Here is a 24,042-nt window from a genome sequence, read left to right on the forward strand (position 1 = left end):
AAGTGACATGCTCAGATTCACACAGTAAGAAAATTTAGTTGGATGCAGTCAAACCCTGTACTTTTGCTGCAGGAAGCAGCTTGTTAATAGCCAAGAGCCTTAACCTTGTTCAGTAACTGCAGAAGAATGGTAAAACTGTTCAGGATGTAGAGCACTTCTGCTGTACCTAGATACAATTGAAACTTTCCTGATAAACTCTTACATCAAAAGGTGCAGTGGCAGTAGCAATACTAGTTTGAAGAGATAGTGCAAAGGAAAACAGCACACACAGAAAACAAGCAACAGTATCAACAACAACAACAACAGGGCAGAGTTTTCACACATTACAGTGGCAAGCGGGTCCATATTAGAACATTGAACGTTCATAATTTAGAGTGTTCTAATATCGACCCGTTTTCAGCAAACGCTGAAAATATCTAAGAAACAGAAAACCAAATTTTTTCCTAGGGAAAGAATTTGGTTGTCCGTTTCTGTTGCTTTGGCATTTTCAGAGCTGTGGTGGAAAGTTACTGGTCAGGTTCAGGTAAGTGTGCGATTGTGTGGACATGAGGGTTAGGGCAGGTTAGGTGAGTTAGGGTTAGGGCGCGGGTGAGGTGACTGTGCGATAGTGACGGACCTTGGGGTTAGGGTTTGGGTTAAGGTAAGTGGATAGTTAGTAGTGTATGTATAGTTTAGTGCAGGGTTAGGTGTAAGAGTTTAGGTGCATGTGTGTGGATTGCTGTTTGTTTGGTGTGCTTGTGCTGTCTGTATGTGTTTTGGAACAGCAATTTTTTTTCCTAGGAAAAAATTCACTGTTCTGAAGGTTCGATGTTTTAAATTTTCGATTCATAGGGTTCGATATTAGAACACTCAAAATTTTGAATGTTCGGTGTTCTAATATAGACCAGTGGCAACAAGCTCCATCATCTGATGTCAGTCAGAATCACCCCAAAGTCAACACTTACAGGACGATTTTCCATTTTACAACCCATGGATCAACATCAAAGCAAATGCCTGGATATGGGAGCTAGTAGTCCATGGGACAAATCACAGTCCAAGACCAATTGCAAGAACTTCAAATGAAAAATCCATCAACCTCTCATTAATTCAGCTATTGCTAGACAGGAAATCAGATCAATCTGCATGTGTCTTGTCTAGAATAAGGAAAGGCTTTTATTTCAGATTTCTCATACCAGAGTAGGGCAAACAACAGAGGCTCACTGCAGATGTCACCTTTCAAAACAAGATCTTGACAATGAAGCCTTTAGCCTCTTCATTGATGGTTTTCTAGTTAGTGATGTTGGGCGTGTGGAATGCATACCCAGTATCATCATTAACAAGGTTTACAAGCAGTTACTTTCCTATTCCTGTGGGGGAATTTTATTTCACTTCATTTCATTTACCATAAGGCTTCTGTTTGTTTGCCTCAGACTAAAGAGTGTACTCACATATACTCATATCTGGTTGATTGTATGATTCATACTCAGTCCATACAGTCTTGGATTTCTCCATGCAGATGATTCTATAGTATTTTGCAAATCTGGAAATCACTATGTACTGCAAAAGGTGTGGCAAAATTCCCTCTTTAACAAAGATTTTTTTAGAAATTTTCTTATCACCATAGCCCAAAGTAATTTTAATTTTACTTTTATTTATTTATTTATTTATTTTATTTTATTTTACATTTGTTTACTGGGAAAGTCCTACTAGGCAGGAAGCCCATTTTCAGTAGATTCTCAGAGAGAAAAGCTCCACTACAGTATGTTTAGGTACAATTACAGTGATTGTTAACTAACATAGAGAATATGACTTGTTCAAGTTAGAAGAGTAAAATAAAGTAAAAAAAAAAGAAATAGCACTGGAGAACAAAAGTACATCACTGCAAGTCTTCAGAAAAAGAATAAGAAATAATTAATAACAATATTCAATATGCAATGCAGAACACAGTATTTATACAAAAAAATTAGGACATATTTTTTTCGTCTCAAAGTCAAGGTACAGCTGATAATGGACGTTTTATGCTTTTTAGAACAACTTCTTATAGTATAAGGACAAATTCCCAGTATTCTAAGATGTAAGTGTTACTCCATTCATGTGTTTCCCATTGCAGTAATTCACACAGGAAAACCAGCTGTACTACAGAGACCTTTGCAGCCAGACCACCCAGTCCCTAAAATATGTCACATCTATCCCTTCCTTGATGAAGAAATTCCATTAGTAGATACTCTATATTTCAAAGAATTAACATTATCCAGCTGTTCCTCTTTTTACAAACCAGAAATGGGGGACTGGTGAACCCCCAAACAGATCGCCTGCAAGGCCATGGAACGTATCATCATGGAACTCATAAACAAAGACATTGGTAACCTCCAAACTCTGGATCCCACCCAGTTTGGGTTTGTGAAAGGCAGATCATGCCTCCTGAACCTGATCAACTTCTTTGAGGCAGTCACCAAAGCTGTAGATGAGGGTAAGGTGGTTCACACAGCCTATCTTGACCTCACCAAGGCTTTCAACACCATCCCCCATTCTGGAATTATAGCTAAACTCGCTAAACTAGGTATAAATCCCTACGTCACAAGATGGGTTTTCAACTGGCTCACTGACAGAAACCACACTGTAAAAGCTGTAGACTCCAAATCTGACCTCAAAGCAGAGACAAGTAGAGTACCACAGGGTTCCATCCTGGATCCTCTCCTGTTTGGTATCTACTTCTCTGAAGTACAGGCTAACTCAGAAGGCCTCTGTCTAATGAAGTTCGCAGATGACTGCAAACTAGGAGCCATAGTCAAGTCCCCAAATGATGTGGACATCCTACAGAAGGGCCTCGCTGAGACAGATGCCTGGTGTCAGAGCCATGGCCTCAAGCTCGATGCCAAAAAGTGCAGTGTCATCCCCTTTGGTAAAAACTCTGTACCCATAAACTACCACATAGGCAGCAATCTACTTAACACCAAATACATGATAAGAGATCTTGGGATCCAGATGGACAGTAGTCTCTCCTTTGATAGTCACATCGCCACAGTAGTCAGGAAGTCTTTCTACGTGGCACACCTCATCATAAAAGAGTACTCATCCAGGAAAAAAGACGTCATTGTTCCCCTCTACTCAACACTCATTAGACCCATTATAGAGTACAACGCCCCTTTTTGAATGTACCTCAAAAGACATCTGCAGCAGCTGGAAAGGCCACAGAAGTACCTCACAAAGAGGATTACTGACCTCAAACAAATGCCCTACACTGACCACCTCAAAAAACTCCAGCTTTACTCCGTAGCATATCGCCTAATCCAAGGTGATCTCTGCCTAACATATAAAGCTATGTCAAACCCAAAGCTGTTGGACATGCTACACCTAAAGAAATCCCAATCCCTCTGAGCTACATGCTCTAGGGACCTAAACCTTGTCACCACAATAAACAGGACATGCTGGAGGGATAGATTCCTGTCCCAGAGACTTCCCACACTCTGGAACAGGCTACCCATCTATGTCAAACAAAGTTCATCATTAGCACTCTTCAAGAAAAATCTTGATGAGTGGATAGGAAATAGGAAATACACCCCGGGGATCACTTCTGTGTCTCTGCTCAACAGTGGCACAGGAAAATAACTTTCTTGGGTGGCGTAAGCCAGGGAACCTTGTTGGCTAGGCTTATGTAGGCCCTTGGGCCGATAGCCTAGTACCTACCTATTAACCTATGAACTTTAAGGAATTCTCAGCACTCTATATAAATGCATCATCAAGTAAGGGAGCACCTGTTGTTGCCCACTTTGCATACTAATAATCAGGATATGGGAATAGGTAATCTATGAATGTTTGACTGCAGTCACTGAAGTTATTTAGCAAATAAACACACTGAGTAGAAAAATTTCATTATTGCATGAAAGGAAGTTGTTAGATTATCTTCTCCTTTATTGCTTATCCTTCACAACAAAGTATATATGGCACATGCATTTGTAATTTTAAAACTGAACAAACAAGAACCTTGTTGCTCTACTCAGTCCAGGATAATCCAATCCAATCTTCCAATCAGCATGCCCTTGGGACACCCATTACATTTTCTCAGCATTTGTCTTTTCTTTTTTACCACTCAACAGCAAAGAAGGGTCCCAAACCCAGACATCAGCTCTCTCAAGCTGATAGTATGGAAAGACTCAGATTGACTTCCAGAAGTCATATATTCTGTCAGGAGATTTTATCCAGTCTGAAACAAGCAAAAGACCAACTACTAAAAAATCATACATTTTCTGTTTTGCTCTACAGAAAAAAAAACATGCTTTAGCAGACTTTTCTTGAAATTCTACAATAGTTTTCTACCTTGTTAAATATATGGTTGGCTAACTCCTGTTTTAAAATATTTTGTCATTTCTGCTTGCATATAATTATCTCAGTGGTAGCATTTCATATTTATTTCAGACAGTTTTTGAATGGGATGCTTTATTTAAGGCCTGCAGAGTATCCTATTTCTCCAGTTTATGATCTCAGATTCATGAATGCAAAGTTGACACTACCTGTATTTAAACATGTTTTGCAAGCTGGTCTTAAATATCGCTTGTATAAGTCAGTTTTCCTGGTAGCAGTCACCTCAGCCAGGGCAGTTTATGTACCTCAAGTCTTACTGTACAAAGAACCTTATATCATCTTTCACAGTAAGAGAGTTTCTTTGAGAACCAATTATTTTTGATGCCCAGCATAGTTTTGGATATTTCTCAACACCAGTCTGTTTAATTTCCCACCTATAGGTTGAAAAGAGAGGAATTTAAGGAGTGAGCTGTGGAATTAATTCAGCAGCTACTTGAGAAGACATAATTATCTTCTGAAAACATAGCTAAGGAGTGGGATAAAATTAAAGTGGAGTTTAAAATTAGGTTGGAAATAAAAGAAAGGGAGACATGGTTAAGAAGTAATAAGAATTACTCAGCGGGACTGATAAATGTTAAAGTATTCCAAAACATGGGGAATCTCACAGAACAAGAAGAGGAGCAACTGCAGAATGCTAAACAAAAAATAAGGGATTACCTCGATAATATGCACGAGTTTAGGAAGATTGCTGTTAAGCAACTGTGTTTTGATAATAATTCTAGAGCACAAAAACTTTTAGCACAACAGCTCAGACAACAGAAAGTGGAAAGGGCAGTCAGCAAGCTTAGGGAGCTTATAACAAGAAAGATAACAAGAGATCCTGTAAAAGTATTAGAAATATTTTGGAAATGTTATGAAAACTTGTATAAATTAGAGAAATATAGAAATCATGAAAAGGTACAAATGGAAATATTTATGGAAATATTAAATATGCCAAAGTTAGAGGTAGATGAGGCTCAATTACTAACAGGATAGGAAGGGATGAGATAAAAATGGCTATGTGTAATCAATCTACATGAAAGTCACCAGGAATAGATGGTATTCCTGTGGAAGTTTGGAAGTTAGGAGGGAAAAACTGATAAAGATCTGGAAGGTTTTGTTTAACATTATTTTAAGATGAGGAAAAGTACCAACATCCTGGAAGAAGGTGGTGGTAACAGTAATACCTAAAGAGGGTAAAGATCCATCAGATCCAGCTTCATACAGGCCCATTTCAATATTAAACCATGATTATGAAGTGTTTATGTCTATAATGGCTAAAAGCATGGGAAAAGTGATACCAACATTTATAGATATGAATCAGTGCAGTTTTGTGGAGGGGAGGCAACGATTTGATAATACTAACAGAACATTGATGATCCAGAGGGAAGCTGAATGTAAGAAAGTACCCCTTTTATTGGTGGGTCTTGATGCAGAGAAAGCATTTGGCAAAGTAGACTGGGACTTCGTGAGCAGGACAATGGAAGCATTTGTTTGCCTGATACAATTGTAAGGTTGATTAGAAGAATATATGAGGAATTGGAGGTGGGAATTAAAGTGGGTGAGGTCCTTTCCGATAATTTCTGCTTGAGTAGAGGAACCAAGCAGGGTTGTCCATTTTCCCCTTTGTTGTTTGCATTCTATTTAGAACCATTGGCAAAGAAAATAAGGGACTCAGGAATTCAAGGATATAATTAGTATGGTAGTCAGGAAAAGCTGGCTGTATTTGCAGATGATATTATTTTATACATGACAAAACCAGAGAGGGACATTACAGTGTTGTGGAACATTTTAAGACAGTTTCAAATCTTCTTGGGATACAAAATTAATGAAGCTAAAACAAAGCCAATAGCAGTAAATTACATACCCACACATGAACTGGTCCAACAATATCCATATTTATGGGGACATGATAAAATTAAGTATTTAGGAGTATGGATTAAATATTACTCTGTGGTGGCAGCTAAGGGTATGTGGGAACAGACTAAACAGAAAATGATACAAAAATTGAGAAACTGGAAGTTTTGTTATATGGATATGGATACTAAGATACAATCCATTACAATGTTTTTACTCCCTTTAGTCTTATACACAGGTCAAGCATACTTTTATCAATGGGAGGAGGAGTTGTGGATAGCAATTAAAAAATAGTTGAAATATTTTATCTGGGAAGGGAAGACAGTAAGGGTCAGTGGGATAACTTGATTCTACCAATAGAACAAGGCAGACTAGGATTACCTAATTGGAGGGGGTATTTCATATCAACACAATTAAGGCTCTTATACATAGTACAAGCAGAAAACTATAATTCAAAGTGGAAAGGACTGATGCTGACACAGGGAGGAAGCTCAAGAAATAAGGAGAGATTGGGATTTTGGATGCAGACTCTAAAGGAGTACAACCAAAATCATACAGAGTATTATATTCATAAAATAGCAGGCAGCATTCTAAGAACCAAGAACAACAAGTACAAACAATCCAAAAATTGAAGGTACTGAAGACACCAGCGAGCCAGCAAGAAGTTTATCATCAGTCTTAGATATAGACTGATGAAAGCACTTAATCTTGTTGGTTCATTACTAATACATTTTTAAACTTCTTGTTTGTACTTGTTGTTCCTGGTTCTTGGTTTGTGTTTTGCATTCTAGGAACCAAATCAGCACGAGAATAGAGAAAAGAGAATTTGCCAATAGGGATGACTGTGGTCAGGGATATAGATAATAGGCAAATGGGGGCTGGAATTTATTGGAGAAAACTGGCAAAGGAACCAAGGTATTGGGAGCAAATAACTAGAAAGTGAAAGGTAATAGAATGGGAAGAGGCCAAGAATTTATTTGGACTGCAGGTTAGAGATTGCCTTCCCTATCAAGGATTGATATCAGAGTATAGGCAAAGATAAATAAATAGGGGGCTCCTAAATGAAAGACCAGCACTGGTAGAGTTTTAATAGAATCTAGGACAGAAGCTGCCATGAAAAAAGGAATAATTAGTAAGGCATATAAAATATTGCATGATAATTATAAGAATCAATTAGAGGAGCTTAGAAAGGATTGGGAAGAGAGATTGGATAAGCAATTCACAAAGAGACAATGGGGGATATATGTATATCTCCCAAATATGCAACAAAGTCTAGAAAATTTACCTTCTTTGCCTGGAAGTGTTTACATAGGTATTTTTATACCCCAAGTAGACTCCAAAGAATTTTTCCTCAAGTGGATAGCAAATGTTGGAGGTGTGATGGGCAAGAAAGAGGTAACTGGAAACATATTTTTTTGGGAGTGTAAAGAGCTGGCAGACTTTAGGGATTCCCTGCAGACCACTCTTTTTTTGAGTTATGCTACATAATTGGAATAACCTAGACATAATAAACCCTTGCTGAATATAATTATGTTGGCTGCCAAAAAAGCAATTACTAGAAAATGGAAATCAAAGTCTAGACCAACTTTACTAGAAGTAGTGAATACAGTAACAGAGATAAAACAACTGGAACTGGAATCTTTAGAAAAAGGAAGATGCAAAGTACATAGGAAAGCATGGGAATTGTGGGAACAATATACGCAGAGCAGGAACAAGGTTTAAGAGGCAGGATTTGAATGAGCTCTATAATGTTTAACTGGATGGTTTATAAGTGATGTATAATGTTTGCAACTACAGTTGTTTCATTGGTGTCCATGATGTAAACTGTTTGCAACTAAAGTGGTATCGTTTTGTATGCTTTTCATATATATAAATATAAGATTGCATTTGTCATATGTGAAAATTTAATAAAGATGTTTGGGAAAAAAGCCAGTCTGTTTAACTCTGCCTCTTCCTTACTAACTAAGAGAAGAAAGAGAAGAAACTTTTGAATACCATGAATGCTCAGTAGACAGCTTAGCTATTATACTGGGTATTAACAGTAGTTTATATTTTCCATGAAAACAGAATAATGACTGATTTGCATATTCTATATTATGAAAATTAGAGTGAATATTGAAGTGATATAGGGAAGAATCATTGGTCTTTGTTCTGGCTCAGAGTCACAAGTCCAAAACCATGTCATGTGAGTCCTAACACTTCAAAATATAAACTGCAATGAAAACCTATAACAGTGAATTCTAAAAATTACTCTTAAACCTTGGTGCTGCGGTAGAATTGTCGCCTCACAGTAAGACGCTGTCCAGTTCGATTCTCAGCTAGAGCGTCTTCTGCGTGGAGACATGCGTGAATGGGCATACCTTCGTTGAAGGTTGTGCATCAGGGCTGGTAACGCGTCACGTAAAAATCAACTACCAATCATTAGCGGACCGGAGTTCCGCTGTGGCGACCCCTAACCGGGAAAAGCCGAAAGAAGACTACTACTCTTAAACCTTTAAAGGTTCCCATACCCGTTCTGCTTACACAAACTCTGAGATTACTGTACTTCAGAGTATGGGAATACTGTAAGACGTAAAAATGTTGCTCTTAGTATATACTCCGCTCCATTTTTACTTTTACTTGTACTGTTTCAGGGATGCAGTTATGGTCTTTGGAATTTCAAAAATCATTCTTTAACTTTAGTTGTTGCAGAGGCCTTTTATACAATATAGCAGCCTCACAATATATGTGAGGCCGTCACTTGTGCTACACCTCATATATTTAATAAGCATAACAAATCAAATACCTAGCCTAGGAGCTGATGAGGTTTTCCTGCTGCTGTTTTGCAGGGCATGCTTTCATTCTACCCACTATAGGTGGAGGGTTAAGTGTGCACTGCTTCATATTATCCCATTCATTGGTTTATTCTTATTGCAGTAATTATTTCTATTAGGGTATATACTTAGCATAACATTAGATGCTCAAGTAATGAGATAATTACTGAAGAACAGACTCCTTCCCCTCCTTTCACCTGATTTTTCTTTGCTGTATTGGTCTAGTAGTCTTTGCATATAGTTGTTGTTATATTTTTATGGATTACTGTTTTACTAACTTACTGTGTTTATGTATTTGTTATCCATTTGTCAACTGGGTAAGCGCCCCTTTTCAGAGGCAACATATGAACACTGTCTGGTTAAGTAACTTACTCAGCATCACGCAGTAGTAAAATGGAGATGGGTGGAATAAAACTCTAAAGTAAAAGAGGCAGTTGTAAATGACTCATTGCCTTCATTTTCTGTGCTAACTACAATACCATCACCAGTAATTTCATAGGCTACCACTAGGCAGTAAACCAGTTAGCCAATGCACTACCACAACCAAACTAATTACTTCCCCAGTCCATAAGGGATGAAAGGGCTATTCTAGGAATACATTTCTGTTTTCCCTTCCATTTGTCTTAGTCATTTATGAAGATAATGAGGGACATGATTTGCTTTACAGAAAGCAGAAGTTGGTTACAGAAATGAGTGCTTCTTTGGAAAGGATACTTGTCTTGCAACCAAGGCCTGTTTATGTTGCAGTATAGATTAGGTCCCTTAATCGTGTGTTTATATTGCTTCCAATCTTATGATGCCTTAGTATATCAATCAGGATTGGGATATTTACAGCTTTGTAGGCCAGGTAAGGAGCACCACAGAGAAGAGAGACATGGCTTTTACATGGTTTAGGTTATATACTAAGCTCATATCTGAGGTTATTTGGTGAGGAATCCCTGGGGTTTTTCAAGATGGGTTAGATGTCTGTACAGGTACATACCAAAGTGAACACTGTGTTCTGGTACAGGCCATATAAGAGACAATTAGAGGGAGATGTTGACCTCTTCTGACTGAGAGGAGGTGTCTTTAATATTCAGTTGGACAAGGTGAAAAGCTTTTTAGTGATAATGGATACATGACAGTCAAAGGAGAGTTCATTTTCTATGCAGTTACCTAGGTCTTTAATGAAAGTGCCTGTTTTTAGGGAGGTCATTTATGTGGTAGGCATGAGAGAGTTCCTGTTTCCAAAACAGTATGGTGCTATATTTTTTGGTGTTAGAGAACATCATGATCTTGATACTGTGAGATTCTCCCAAGTTAGTACCTGTGGAAAGATCCAAATGTCTTCAGCAGTTGTTCACAGCTCCAAACTTGTAGTTGTCTGAAAACATAGAGGCTTTTAATGTCAGATTTGGTACCAGAGAACTAGATACCAAATAGATACCAAATAAAAGTAGTCACAAAACTTAAGTGTGGGATATGCCACTGGTGACAAGTCTCTTAGAGGACAGCATGCCATCAAGTGTAATAGAGTGAAGTCATTATTGAGCCATTTGTCAATCCAAGGTCCCTGATAACATCCCAGTGTGCCTCATGAGAAGCCTAAAATGCATCTTATGTCCTTCACTGATCACCTCAAAGCTTTATACCTTTGCCTGGTATCATACAGACTTATGAGAGGTGATCTTTGCCTGGCATATAAGGCATTCCTGTACCCTGTTTTGAAGAACCTTTTGCACAAACAGCATCAGAACTATTAGATCTAAATTTTGTTTGTGATATAAATAGGACATGTTGAAGAAAAAATATATTTCTCAGAGCATTCCCATTCCTTGGAATAGGCTCCCCAACCATGTGAAACAGAGTTATTCCCTTTTCCTGTTTAAGTGCAACTTGGACCAATGGATAGGTAATTGAAAATTCGCCCCTGGTCTGGCACCTGTGTCTGTGATGGACAGAGGCAGTCAGTAAATCACCCCCTATATAAATCCAATTTGTGGGTCACATTTGGGTTGCATGGCTAGGCTTATAAGGGCTGTAGTGGTTGTTAGTCAAGTATACACCTATGAATCTATGCTAAGTTACATAACCTTGCCAGTGATGCTGGAAAGGATGATAGGTATATAGTTGCCAGTGTCCATGGTGGAACCTTCTTTGTGTAGGAGAACTACTACAGCTGCTCTCCAGGCTACTGGTATGCATCCATTGGAGGGACTGTGGATGAATAGTTTAAAGAGAAGGTCTGATGTGGGGTGTTTAATACTGACCAGGAACCAGCCTGTTATGTTTTATGGACCCATTGAGCTGGTGCTTCCCATCCTTGAGTATGCTTTTAGTAGTTGTTCAGAGTTGCTTTCCGGAAGGGGACATGCACTAGATACTTTGTGGTGAGAAGTTTGGAGAAGCCAGAAGGGAACAAATTGAGCTGAGTTTATCTGCAAGGATGTTAACTATGTCCTCAGATTTGAGTGAGTGATGCCATTGGTGGGAACCTGGGTAAAGTGCTGAATATTGCCTCTGAGGCTGTTTACATAATTAAAGAATGTCTTGTGGTTATCCTGTACTGATATAGAAATTTTTAGTTTATAATTAGATGTAAAGGACTTTTTGTCTTGTTCCAGAGTCTTTGTTAACTTTTTGGATGTTGATTATAGCATGCCGAGTTTTTGTTCTGTTCTGTTAGGGCTATGAGCTTTTTCCTTTTATTGCGAGTATGTTTATAATTAAGTTCCACTATAGGAGTGTATTTCTAAACTTGGCATACTTATGATGAAATGGTACATGATCCTGTCTGAAAGAGTTAAGATGGGAGTATAAACTTTGGTTAAATGCATAGTTGGTAGCTATAGGGTCATCAGAGGGTAGAGAACTGTTGAACTGTACCAACTCATCATGTACAAGAACATTTTCCTTGCAGAAGTCTCTAAAAATGATTAGGGTTGTTAATCTGTACTGATATTGTATGGGGAATAAACAAGTGCAGTGATCTGATATTATGAGTGAGAATATGCTTAATTTTCACCTATATAAGGATTGCCTTGTTCTAATGTGGATCCTTGAATTTTCTTCTTTGTGACACTCCCTAATCTCCTATAGAAGGCACTCTTCTATGCATGTCTCACCATTCCTGTAAGTTATCCGTATAATGTCCTCAAAAAGCAAGAGGAATATTAAAACACTGCCTTCTCGTATTCAGGAAAAACTCCATCTGCTTTCTATCAAGTTACCTTCTGAACTATAATTTTGCAAATAAAGATAATTCAATGAGTTAAAGTGAGTTCATTAATAAAATATTTTAATTAACATTTCTTCGTTCTTGATTACAGTTGACCATGTGGTTCCCGAACCTGGTTCCAGCTTGTTGGCTGCTTTTGAAAAGTGGCATGAAGCTGCCGATACCAACTCCTGCTGTGATTACTCACTGCATGTTGACATTACGAACTGGAATGATGGTGTGAAAGGGGAGCTGGAGATTTTAGTACAAGATAAAGGTAAGCAAAAATATTATTACTACTTTAGTATGTCTTCCTTCACATCAGAACTGCTTCAGGGCTGACAAAGAGTTATTGATGGCCTATTCCAAAGTTCCTCTATAACTTTTAAAAAAGGGCTAAACTACAAGCATCACGTAATCATAACTAGAAATGTATAGCTCTTCAGCAAAAAAATCATTTGCTAGCTCTTAAAGTGAATGAAAAGTATACTGTAATACCAGAAGTATAATTGAAATATCGGGACTCGAATGTTGAGACCCTTAATGTGGAGACAGAATGGCTGAAAAAACAGATTTACATATTGTAAGTCTGAGACTAACATTTCTCAGAATATTCCCTTTTCTCCAAGGGACTCTGACCTTGAAGTTGGTATATATAAGTTTGGGGTGTGCATGGGGCTTGCAGAAAACAAGTTTAAAGGAGAAGACTGATGTTTCTCTTCTGCATTTTTGGTCTTTTTTGGGAGGGGGGCTTGTCTGGAATCAGCATTTTGAGTACCGACACTTCAATAGGAAGCAAATCAGAAGCTTTTAATGTTTCAAGTGACAGTATCCTTTAAGAACCAAATCCAAATAATTTATTTTGAAATGCTGTTTTTTTCATGGAAGGTTCCTTTAAATGTGCCTGATTAGCTGAGCTGCAAGCAATGGCAGAAAGGGGTCTTAGCATCTAGCTCTGAGCTCTGACTGCAAATGGGACATTTGTGTGGATAAAGCTAGGGAGATAAGCTGCTTTATCCCCTGTATAATGTTAAAAGCTTGGAAGTCTTTTCTGTACAATTGATACAACTGTAGAGTCATAAAACAGAAAATTGGATGGAAATTATTGCAAGTACTGGATTTCTTTCTGTGATGCATGTGACCTGCTCCAAGTGGAAGTTCAGATTAGTTCATTTTTATAAAGAAGACAAGTTACTGATGATACTTTAACTGTATTAAATGTTATAAGACATATATATATAATTTAGCATTTAACAAGTGGGATTTTTTTTAAATTAAGCCAGATACTTGTAAATGTTTATAATGTGTGAGGTTAGCTTTGGTTTCTTCAGTGTACATATGGTACATGGGGCCATTTCAGCCTTAGTTCCTTGATGGAAAAGTGCATACCTTGGAGTAGAACCATTTGCTTATAAACTGCTGGGCACTGAATTCTGCAAATATATCTGCCTCCATAAATTTCCTTACTGTTTTCTCCCCAGGAGTAAACATACATATTTAACACTATAGTTGGTACACACTTTGATAAAATGTTATTTAAAACTCGGTTTATGTATTTCTAATATGCTCTTTTATTAAGTTTGGATTTCATTATGATACTATTTATATTTTATATATTTGGCAGTATAAGTAATATGTGTTGCACTTAGATAAAAACTGCTTTTCTGTTTCCATTAGTCTGAAAAAAATGTTCCCATTGCTGTAGCTCTAATACTACAATTGAACTATTATTCCTAACCTTACACTTATTCCCAAGTGCACTGTGCATTTTCAACCTAATAAAGTTCCTATCCTTCTGAGGTACTACAATAGGTTTATAGTCTGTCTGTTTCATCCTGTACTCATCAGCCAACCTACAAAGTATGCCGGTGTTTGTGCACATTGCATTAATATGAATAATTTATTTATTTAATAACTCATTTACATTTTGTTAACTGGGTTGGCCCTACATGGAAAAGTCCATTTATATAGAGGTGAAGAGGGGATCTAGAGAAAAAGATCTCATATAAAAATAAGTGTGTGTGTGTGTGTGTGTGTGTGTGTGTGTGTGTGTGTGTGTGTGTGTGTGTGTGTGTGTGTGTGTATGTGTGTGTGTATATATATATATATATATATATATATATATATATATATATATATATGTGTGTGTGTGTCTGTCATTCAGTCTGTTGAAGCTGTAATTCCTTGACAAAGTGAATAACTTGGAAATTATCTTAAGTTTTCCATTCATCAAATTTTGAAGATGGCAGTGAAATTATGTTTTACAGGGATGTTTGGTTTGAATGGCAGTGCTACCTTAAAACCATTTTTTTTAAGAAAAGGGAAATAATTCCTCTCAATTAATGGTATTTACAATGTGTTATATGTTAAGAGATTTTGAACTGACTTTATTATCTAATACTGCAGGTGACTCTCTATATTCTTATAGTGTAGCTAAACTGTGAAACCACATCCTGCTACCACTGAAATCCATTCTTAATACAAATGCATTTAAAACACAACTAAAACTTCAGTTATCAATTCTATCAATTAATCTGCACCTGTTTATCTGCAGGATAACTTCCACTTTATCTTCAGCTTGCCATATTGTCAAATCATCTCTCTTCATTCAGAATCCTATGCCCACAACTTGTATTCATCCATTCCTGAATAGTTTTACTAGCATCACCCAGCCATATGCACAGGTTTGTGACACTGCTCACCCCCCAACCTCTGCACTTCTAATATAACCTTCATGATAGCCATATAGATAATTATCTGCTTTATACACCACCTCTTAACCACAGTATTATACTTTTCTGCCCTACCTAGCTCCTTCTCTCACCTACATTTCTATGAATTTCTAAGCACTTATCACATGATCTATTATCTATTATCTGTTTGATGAGTCCACTAATACAACTCTTTAGATGCTCAATGTTCAACATCTACTAATGCACGAGTATCTATTATAGTGTAATAGTTTGCCTTTATCTCATATAAATTTTATCTAATTAGCAAATGTGTAATTGTTAATGCATATTATTTAATGTCTTTTCATGTATGTTACTGAATGTCTTTTTAAAAATATTTGGAGCTTTTCTCCCCAGGATTCTGCTGAAAAGGGATTTTTAACTAAAGTTGTTGTTTGTCTTTCGGCTTTTCCCGGTTAGGGGTCGCCACAGCAGAACTCCGGTCTGCTAATGATTGACAGTACGTTTTTACAGTGTAGAGTTGCCAGCTCGATGCCCAACCTTCAACAAAGGCACGTCCATTCACGCATGTCTTTCGGAACTCCACTTGACCGCAGGGAGGACATGCAGACTCCACACAGAAGGCACTCCCCACACTCCAGCCGAGAATCGAACGGGAGAACCTCTTGCTGTGAGGCAACAATGCTACTGCTGCACCACCTTGGATTATAATCCAATAAACAAAAGCAAAATAAAAATAAATGTAAATCTATTTATTTGAATTTGTGTAACAAGGTAGGCTACTGATCCCAACAGACCTTTTTCAGACTCATGCCTGAAACAAAACATTCAGTTTAGAGTAAAACAGTATAATTTACATGCTATTGTAACAAACAACCAACCCAAAACAAAATTGTGTACAGTGACATAAAACAAACACAATGTTCAAAATGTACAAGATTAAATCGGTATTGGCCACTTTGTTGGGATGGTGGCCAAGGCAGTTTAGCTACTAGCCTATGAACCATTATTTCTAGGGCAGATAGCCTAGTATGAACCTATGAACCTATGACAGAGGCACAGCAAACTAATGGGTATAGTATTCTCATAAATGCCCTAGGGCAGATAGCCTAGTATGAACCTATGAACCTATAGATGGATGAAACCCCGACTATGCCCAAGTGACCAGGGTACAATTAGGGGCTTGGGAAACTGACAGAGTGGCAGAGAGGGAGGTGCATGCCCATCCTGGGTGGGAGGGCAATTGTTGATGGCACACCTTAAGGGGAGGCATAGTCCAAAGAGGGCAGAGAAAGGAAGTTATAAGGGCATGAAAAAGAAAATCCCCCCCAGACAAAAGCAAAATAGTCTAGCCTCCAGGATGCCCTTAGAATCCACAACCAGCCCCAGCAATACTGAAGCAAGTCCAGGGATAGGAGGACAGCTGCTAGACCTGGCAGGGAAGTGATGCACTGGGAGCCAGGCCTGTAGAGTGAGGTCAGAGGGGCCACAAAAAAAAAGAACAAGTCAGTATTTATATACAGTAACATTAATCTCGGGGTGGGGGGAGTAGCGAAGATAGTTTACAGGATAGTAGAAGAGTAGAAAAGTGGATTAGCTTGCTCATTTCATATCAGGATAGCTTTTGGAGGATAAGATGCTGAGGCCGAAGAAATGTTAAGTAATAAATTATATCCATAGAAGAGGCAAAGGATGGAGATGAAAGTAGGAGAGGTAGGATGACAGTTGATGGGAAATGGTAATGGTAATGGGATAGAGGGGCAAGACTGACAGAGAAGGAACATGTAGATTAAAATGGGGTATCAACAGTATGATATTGAACATGATTGCTGTGTGTTTATGTAAAAAGTTAGGCTCCCGAGATTCAATAATGGCTACACTAAGTGTATACCATTCTGTGTGAACAGACAACACAGGCATCACACACATCTTCCTCCTAATTTTAGTTTTTCTACTGATTTTCTTGCAGCTTTAAATATTGACAGGGATTCATAAAGGTTACTGTGACCTCTCTTCTCTGGGCCAGTATTCAAGGAGCCTCAATCTTCACCCCTGACACTGGTGGGGAACATTCACTTAGAACAAAAATAGATATAATTAGTATTTTTAGATGCAGCTCTCTGCACCAAGCACAATTTTCCTTAAGAGCACACAGGGAACACACTCCAGTCCAGGGACTAGACTTCCTCTCCAGCCCCCAAATAATACTTCACCTCTCTCTCCCCCCAGAGATCAGTGCTCTGTGTCCCTGTTCCAAGTAACTGATGCACACACACTCTTTGAGATTTGATTTTCACACACACACACACACACACACACACACACACACACACACACACACACACACACACACACATACCTAGGACAGACTGGCACAGATTTACTCATTATGCTATCTCTACACAGACTATAAGGTAGATTCACTGCCACCAGCCATCTACTTTAAGGCTCTTACCAGGATACCCAATTACTCTTAGTAAAATTAATACCTATACAAATTGTATTGTTTCCAAGCAGCCAGACTTTCCAGAGCATGACGTCCACAGTGCCACCAAATAAATGCAATTACTCTCAAATTTTAAACTATTTTCTAAAAGTCTAGCCACAGTGGAAGGTTTAGATGCATTTAAAAATAAATGATAACATAGAAAACATGAAAACACTGAATATCTATTTACAGTAAACACCAGAGTTTCAATTCACAGGAAATATAAAAAGTAACAGAGATATAAAGACTCAGACAGATACAGAAAAACAATACTTTTAGCTAATTTCACTATATTTTCCTAACTGATTTAAGAATTACTGTTCCCTAGTTAAGTTACTTACTAAAGCAAGGCAAGATGAAGTGAGTGAGTGGTCTTGTCATTTCCAAAACAGAGTGCTGAGTGTGATCTGTCACATCTCTCACTAGTATCTAAATACAATTTTATTGCTAGCTACTGAATGACATCACATCTGATCACCTGATTCTGTGGTTCCCATACTTTCCCCTGACTAGAAGATGATCCAGGATATAGCACAGATGTGTCACAATATACATATACAACTTTGCTATGGCTTATTCCAGAATCTGGATACTGTAAAACAATTCCAACCCTTTCATCCTCCCTGAAAAGACAAACCAGTCATTCTCTGGCACCCCAGGTTAGAAATTAGTTCACCACTAAGGACAAAAATAGTAGGATCCCAGCCCAGACATGGCTTCTCTGGCTGCATTCAGGAATGTGAGATAAAATCTTTATAGCTTAAACCAAAACATATCAGTAGACACTATAAACATTTTTGTTGTCACAGCTTGAAAATTAGTCAGCTGTTAAAAAAGATGATGAACATGATGCAAATGTTGTCAAAAAGTGCAGAGTGGACAATAAAAAAATATGTAGGTAGCATTGGCTAATCAGTCTGTATGGTAAATGTTTTACATTATCTCCTCAAATTTAATTAATGCTCTTTGTTTATAGGCTGACTAGCTGTTAAGTGAATGTTTTATATATGTAAATAAGAGCAATGTATTATTGGAGATTTGAAAAAAAACTTGTGCTGCTTAAAAATGTGCATTTTCTTTATTTTTATGCATCATTAAATCTAAATTAGGTTTGTCCTTTCTTGCCATTTTATTTCTCTTACAGTTGTTGTTTTGCTTATCCTGGCTGCCTCTGAACTTAAATCGTTTTCCAATAATTATCTAAATAAGAAAAAGTGGCTATTGGACAATGATAGTGTGGATTTTATCTTCAAGTAAGAATTTATGGTAACATTTTCTAAAGGAGAATATGAGGAGGTTGTTAGGAGTAGGACGTATTTTTCCATGGACTTTTTCCATCCATGCCTGTTGGCCATTAGGCCTCTATTACTAGTCTTGAGCATATTGCCTTCCCGACAGTGGCACAGAGGTGAGAGACGACTGGAGAGTCCTGTTATCCAGGCAACCAAGGAGATGTTTTGTGCTCTCTCATTCACTTTCTTTTTCTCTCTTTTTCTCTTCCTCTGTTTCTCTTTGTCAGTCTATCACATGATTTCAACAATAGCAATTATGGTGTTGGTGTTCTAGGCCTTAATCCCCTCCCCAGTGTTTGGCATGAGTGTCTGCATTATCTTGTGGACCTACTATGCCTTACCTCTATGTGAGATTGCACCCACCCATATGCAACTGAAGGGCTGTGCATCACTGAATAATGAAGTATACCTCTTGTAAGAGAAATGGGGGAAATGTGAATAGCTGAAGGTAAAAATTGTACTTTATTTACAGAGGCTTTTATTCAGTCATTTGCTGTTATTGTATGTTCTGAATAATTTTTCATTGGTGATAGAGCTTATGTCACATTGCTGGAGGTAACTGATGATAAGAGAAGTGGTATGTTTACTTCAGGCAAAGTGAAAAATGGCAGCTGGGGAGGTAGATAATGTTAAGCCTCGAGGTTGGGATAGATTACCTTATGAGTTCTACATGGTGATTCTAGACTGAGTGATGGTTGAATTGTTTTTTGTATATGGAAGAGTGTTGTGCAGTGTAAAACGAGAATGTTTATTGAAGGAGCTTTAGTATTTAATGAAAGAAGTGGATTTTTAACTTATGAAGAACTGAAAACTATTCTTCATTATCAACATGTTGCGACAGAGGTTGAGACAGAAACTTTTTAAGATTCCTTGCAGTTTAATAGATATTTTCTTGAGGGTGAGACTAAAGAATGGTTTATGGTTATTTAACTGCAAATGTTTCATTATAAAAGCCATGTAGTGACATGGAGGAAATTGGTAACACTGGGAATAAAGAGGGAATTCTTTTATTGGCTTCAAGTTTTGTGCGGGGACATGAGAAATAACATATTGATTCAGGGTTCTGTATTGTTAGGTATTAGGCAAGCCTGCCCTCCAGCCCAACACTGTTGTACATGGTTATATCTGTAAGTTTATTGAGAGCAAGAAGCAGGACAGTTTTCAAATAGTCAAAGTGTAATAGTTTACATTGATGTTTTGTGCATGTTGGTTAAGGATGAGTATGATAGATGTGCAGGGAATCTAGAGAAAGAAAAAAATTAAACTAAATAAAAATAAAACAGTAAAAATGTGCATACTAATTCAGTAAACCAGGCTGAAATTGAAGGAAATATATCTGACAGAGCAGTCAGAAAAAATACAGGTTTATGGTTTAGGAATGTTTGCAGGGTGGAAGAAAACTAGGAGATACAGTAGAAAGAGGAAGAGGAGTGTTGATTAAGATTTTATCTGTGACTAAAATTACTAAGGAGAGGGTATTCATCTTAAAACAATGTTTTTTTATCCATACACATTGATGTTAGTGCTATTTTGAAAAGTGTATAAGGAAATAGATGCAGAGAATGCAAAATGGGAAGTCGGCATTTTTCTTGTCTCAGTAATTCTGGCAAGACCAGAAAAAGGAAAAGTATTCATGGAAAAAAGACAGAAGAATGTGGGCATTTTTAAGAACTTATAAAAGTGGTTCATAGAGAGGTGGGTATTGATATGAGAAGATGGCTGGAAGAGTAACATTTTTAAATTCTGAGACATCCAAGGACAATTTCTGGAATAGTGAGACTGAATGTGTAAAAATGGACATTTACATACACTAACTCCTAGTTTGCTGTGCCGTAGAGTATTCCCTTTTATCCAAGTTATCTTAATCCCTAAGTTAGTATATATTAGTTTCATGGGTGTGGGTTTGCAGTCCTCCCTGACATTGGGGGGGGGGGGGTTGCAGTGGGACCTGCCTCCCTGCAAAAAAAATAACTTTAAAAGGGAATAGCAACTGTTAGCATTTCCTCTTCTCCTTCAGTTTCATTGTTTTTCTTTTTCCTTTTTTGTACTTCCTGGACATGGAATTACAAGTCTCTGAATTACAACAGGGTGCCTGATGCTTGAAAGTCAGTTGTTATGGCCACCCACCCTTTCCTATTTTTTTTTAATTTAAAATTTATCCTTGTAAATATTAATTAATAATGTCACAATTATGGGTTTCTTTAGAATTTCAGGTGCATTTGTTTCATTAGCAGAGAGTTTGAGGGTTGTATGTATAGAAATTCAACAACTGTCAATTAATATAAATTAAATTAATGCTGTATTGTGATGAACACTGTTTGATCAAAGTGATATTTGCGTTATTTTTTAGTTTACTTTGAAGTATAATGACTTTTGTTTTCTATATTGAATATTTATATTAATAAAAGTGCCCCTACACATTATTCGATTCTTGCTGTAGGATCTTTAGGAAACAAATGATGTTCTTCATGTTTCACTGTTGCAGTCATCACATTTGTGTTATTTGCTTGCAGGTAGCCCTCAGTCGGCCTGATTATCAAAGTCTTGGGTCCTGCATCAGTTGCTGTCTCATCTTCCATGACGTCAGGTAGTTAGGGGTATAAAGCATGCAGCCGATGCCATTTTATCAGTCTTTCTTGCTGTGCAGTGCCTGAAGCAGAAGCAGTTCGCAAGTGCCGGTCAGCCGACTCCTGAAATTTTTGTTTTCGAGTTTCAGATCCGAAGTCTTCAACTAAGCTAAGTACCCCATTGGGGATCCTTTTTCTTGCTCCAAACCGATGTCAGTAAAAGTTAACAATTGTATTTCTTGTGGAAAGCAAATACCTCATAAAGATTTTCATTCGTACTGCATTCCTTGTCTAGGCCCAGACCACGACGTACCTCACTGTCAGTTTTGTGCCTTATTCAGTCCTCGAACTATTCATCGTCTGTGCATTTTCACATCTAAATATTTTGGTGCTTGGTTCAATTATCCAGAAATGGTTTTGGTAAACCACCCAACTACCAAAATTCCGAAAAAATGCAAAGATAAAGACAGAGAAAGACCACATAGGTCCAAAGCTGCCAACAATGCTTTTCCTAATCTAGTCACCAGTTCACCGCTACTCAGTGAGGTGCTTTCGCAGCCCCTAATACCCACTACTTCAGATTCGCAGGCCTCTACTGAGACCCATTCGGAGTCCGGTATGCTGTGAGATGCTTCTTCGACTGTGGAACCTGCAGATGTCTCTACCTTGGATGGGTCCAGAGCCGCTGTGCAGACACCGGCTTCTGAGGGTGTATTCAGATATACTGACTTGCATATCACACCGACGCCATCTTCTTCTTCAAGGCCTAAAACTCTATCCATGCCTAGAAAACCAACGCCCAGACCACATGGTCAGGCCCCTATACCTAAAAAACAAATGATAAGAATGGATGAAGACCTTATTACTCTAATCAGGGGAAGCCACCCTTCTCCCTCTAAGAGACCTAGGATTGATTTTCCTTCTGATTCTTCTGATCAGGATTCTGAAATTTCTGTTTTCTCTCATGACCAGGAGTTGCCCTTATCTACCTATGAAGATTCTGATGCAGAGGACTCCATTCCCTCTGCTTCCCCTCCAGAGGATTTCTCTTTTGGTGAAAACCTTGCATACTCTTAGGGAGCATTTCCACTGGGAAAGCCAGGATTACTCTGACTCCAAAAAGAGGCTTAGGGAATTCTTACTCCTACCTCAACACAAGCCTTTAGCTATCCCTCCTGTACTGGACATTGTAGATGATGCCTTCTTAGAATCTAGCCTGGCCCCTGACACTTTACCTCCAGCTCCCAGAAAACCTGACAGGTATTACAGGGTACCTGACTCTCACAAGTTCCTATTTAAGAACCCTACTGTGGATCCTGAGACCATTTCACAGGGACCCAAAGGCATTAAGGCTACTACTGCCAAAAACCCTACCCCCTCTGATAGAGATTCCAGGGCCCTGGATAGATGGGGTAAGAAGGTATACACTTCTGCAACTTTGGCCATTAGGGCCTTAAACTGCCTGTTTCATATGTTAAAGTATCAGCAGCATATTATTGGATTGCTTAAACAGAAAATTATGTTGATTCCTGACTGTGCTGAAAATAAAGAATTACAGGATTGAATGCATTCTGCTGAGCAGGTTGGAAAACATACTTCGTAATGTGGTTTTGATTCAATAGAGGCATCTTGCAGGGCTGCTGTCACTGGGTCTGTACTTAGAAGGCATGCTTGGCTTAAGGAGCAATCTTTGCCAGATCATGTTAAAGCTAAATTACTGGATGCTCCCTTAAACCAAGACCGCCTGTTTGGCAACAAAGCAGAAGTACTTAAAAGGATGGAGGAAAAAGCTAAATCTATGCAAACTGTTAAAGATTTCCTGCAAGTACAGCCTCCCAGATTTAGTAGGCATTAGCCTTCTAAGAATTGGTCCATTCCTGCCTCTTCCAGACCTTCTCAGTCCAAACCCAGAACCAGCAGAACACCCAGGCTTCAGTCCCAAGGTACTCACAGACCTAAGCAGTGGGGGGCTCCCACTTCCAAAGCTGGGAGTAGTAAGACACCCCTCTATGGTAAATTGTCACAATGACTTATCTTTAAACCTTCCAAGCCCTGCTCAACTGACTGTTCCTTTAGGGAGAAAGATCGCCCTGCATGCAAAAAGCTGGGAACTCATTATCCAAGACAAATGGGTTTTAAATATAGTTTCCCAAGGATAAAGATTCCACTTCCACTCCTTACCAACTCCAGGCAGAGGCTCAAAAGCATGTTCTCTCTCTTCTAAGCATCAGGGCTATTCAACCTGTCCCAGAAGCAGAATGGGGATGAGGTTTCTACTCAAGACGTTTTTTGGTACCCAGAAAAGACAATTCCTGGTGTCCTATCCTGGACCTATCTATCCTAAAGACTTTTTTGGAAATCCCAAAATTCAAAATGCTAACTCTACATTAGCTGCTTCCCATACTGGCAAAAAATGCCTGGTTGGCAACACTGGATTTAAAGGAAGCCTACCTGCACATCCCCATAAGGGAATCTTGCAGAAGATACCTACGCTTCAGAGGAGGCTACATGCACTATCAGTACTCTGCACTGCCCTTTGGCTTATCTACTGTGCCAAGGGTATTCACAAAGTGCCTAGCTCCAGTCATTGCATTTTGCAGGCAAAGAAATATTCAAATATACCCATACCTGGACGATTGTCTAATTCAGGCAGAAAGCCAGGACATACATTTAAATCATCTGGCATTTGTAAAGAAATTGCTAATTTCTTGGGGGTACACTATAAATGAAAAGAAATCACATCTAGTACCCTGCCAAAAAAATGTATTCCTGGGAGCAAGCTTGAATACAACTTCCTAGATGGCCTACCTCATGCC

At 38.3% G+C, this 24,042-nt stretch overlaps 1 protein-coding gene across 1 annotated transcript in view; it reads left to right on the forward strand.

The window, feature by feature from the left end:
* CRMP1 (collapsin response mediator protein 1) overlaps window positions 1-24,042 on the forward strand; it is an 808,535-nt gene that overhangs the window by 349,757 nt on the left and 434,736 nt on the right. Inside the window, exon 5 of the mRNA XM_044056207.1 lies at window positions 12,299-12,463. Within this exon, the coding sequence (XP_043912142.1) occupies window positions 12,299-12,463 (165 nt within the window). The remainder of the gene's footprint in view (window positions 1-12,298; window positions 12,464-24,042) is intronic.

Source organism: Protopterus annectens, chromosome 14.part0 (assembly GCF_019279795.1).
Source record: "Protopterus annectens isolate FY-2018-M chromosome 14.part0, PAN1.0, whole genome shotgun sequence".
In the NCBI taxonomy this organism is placed as follows: Eukaryota; Metazoa; Chordata; order Ceratodontiformes; family Protopteridae; genus Protopterus; species Protopterus annectens.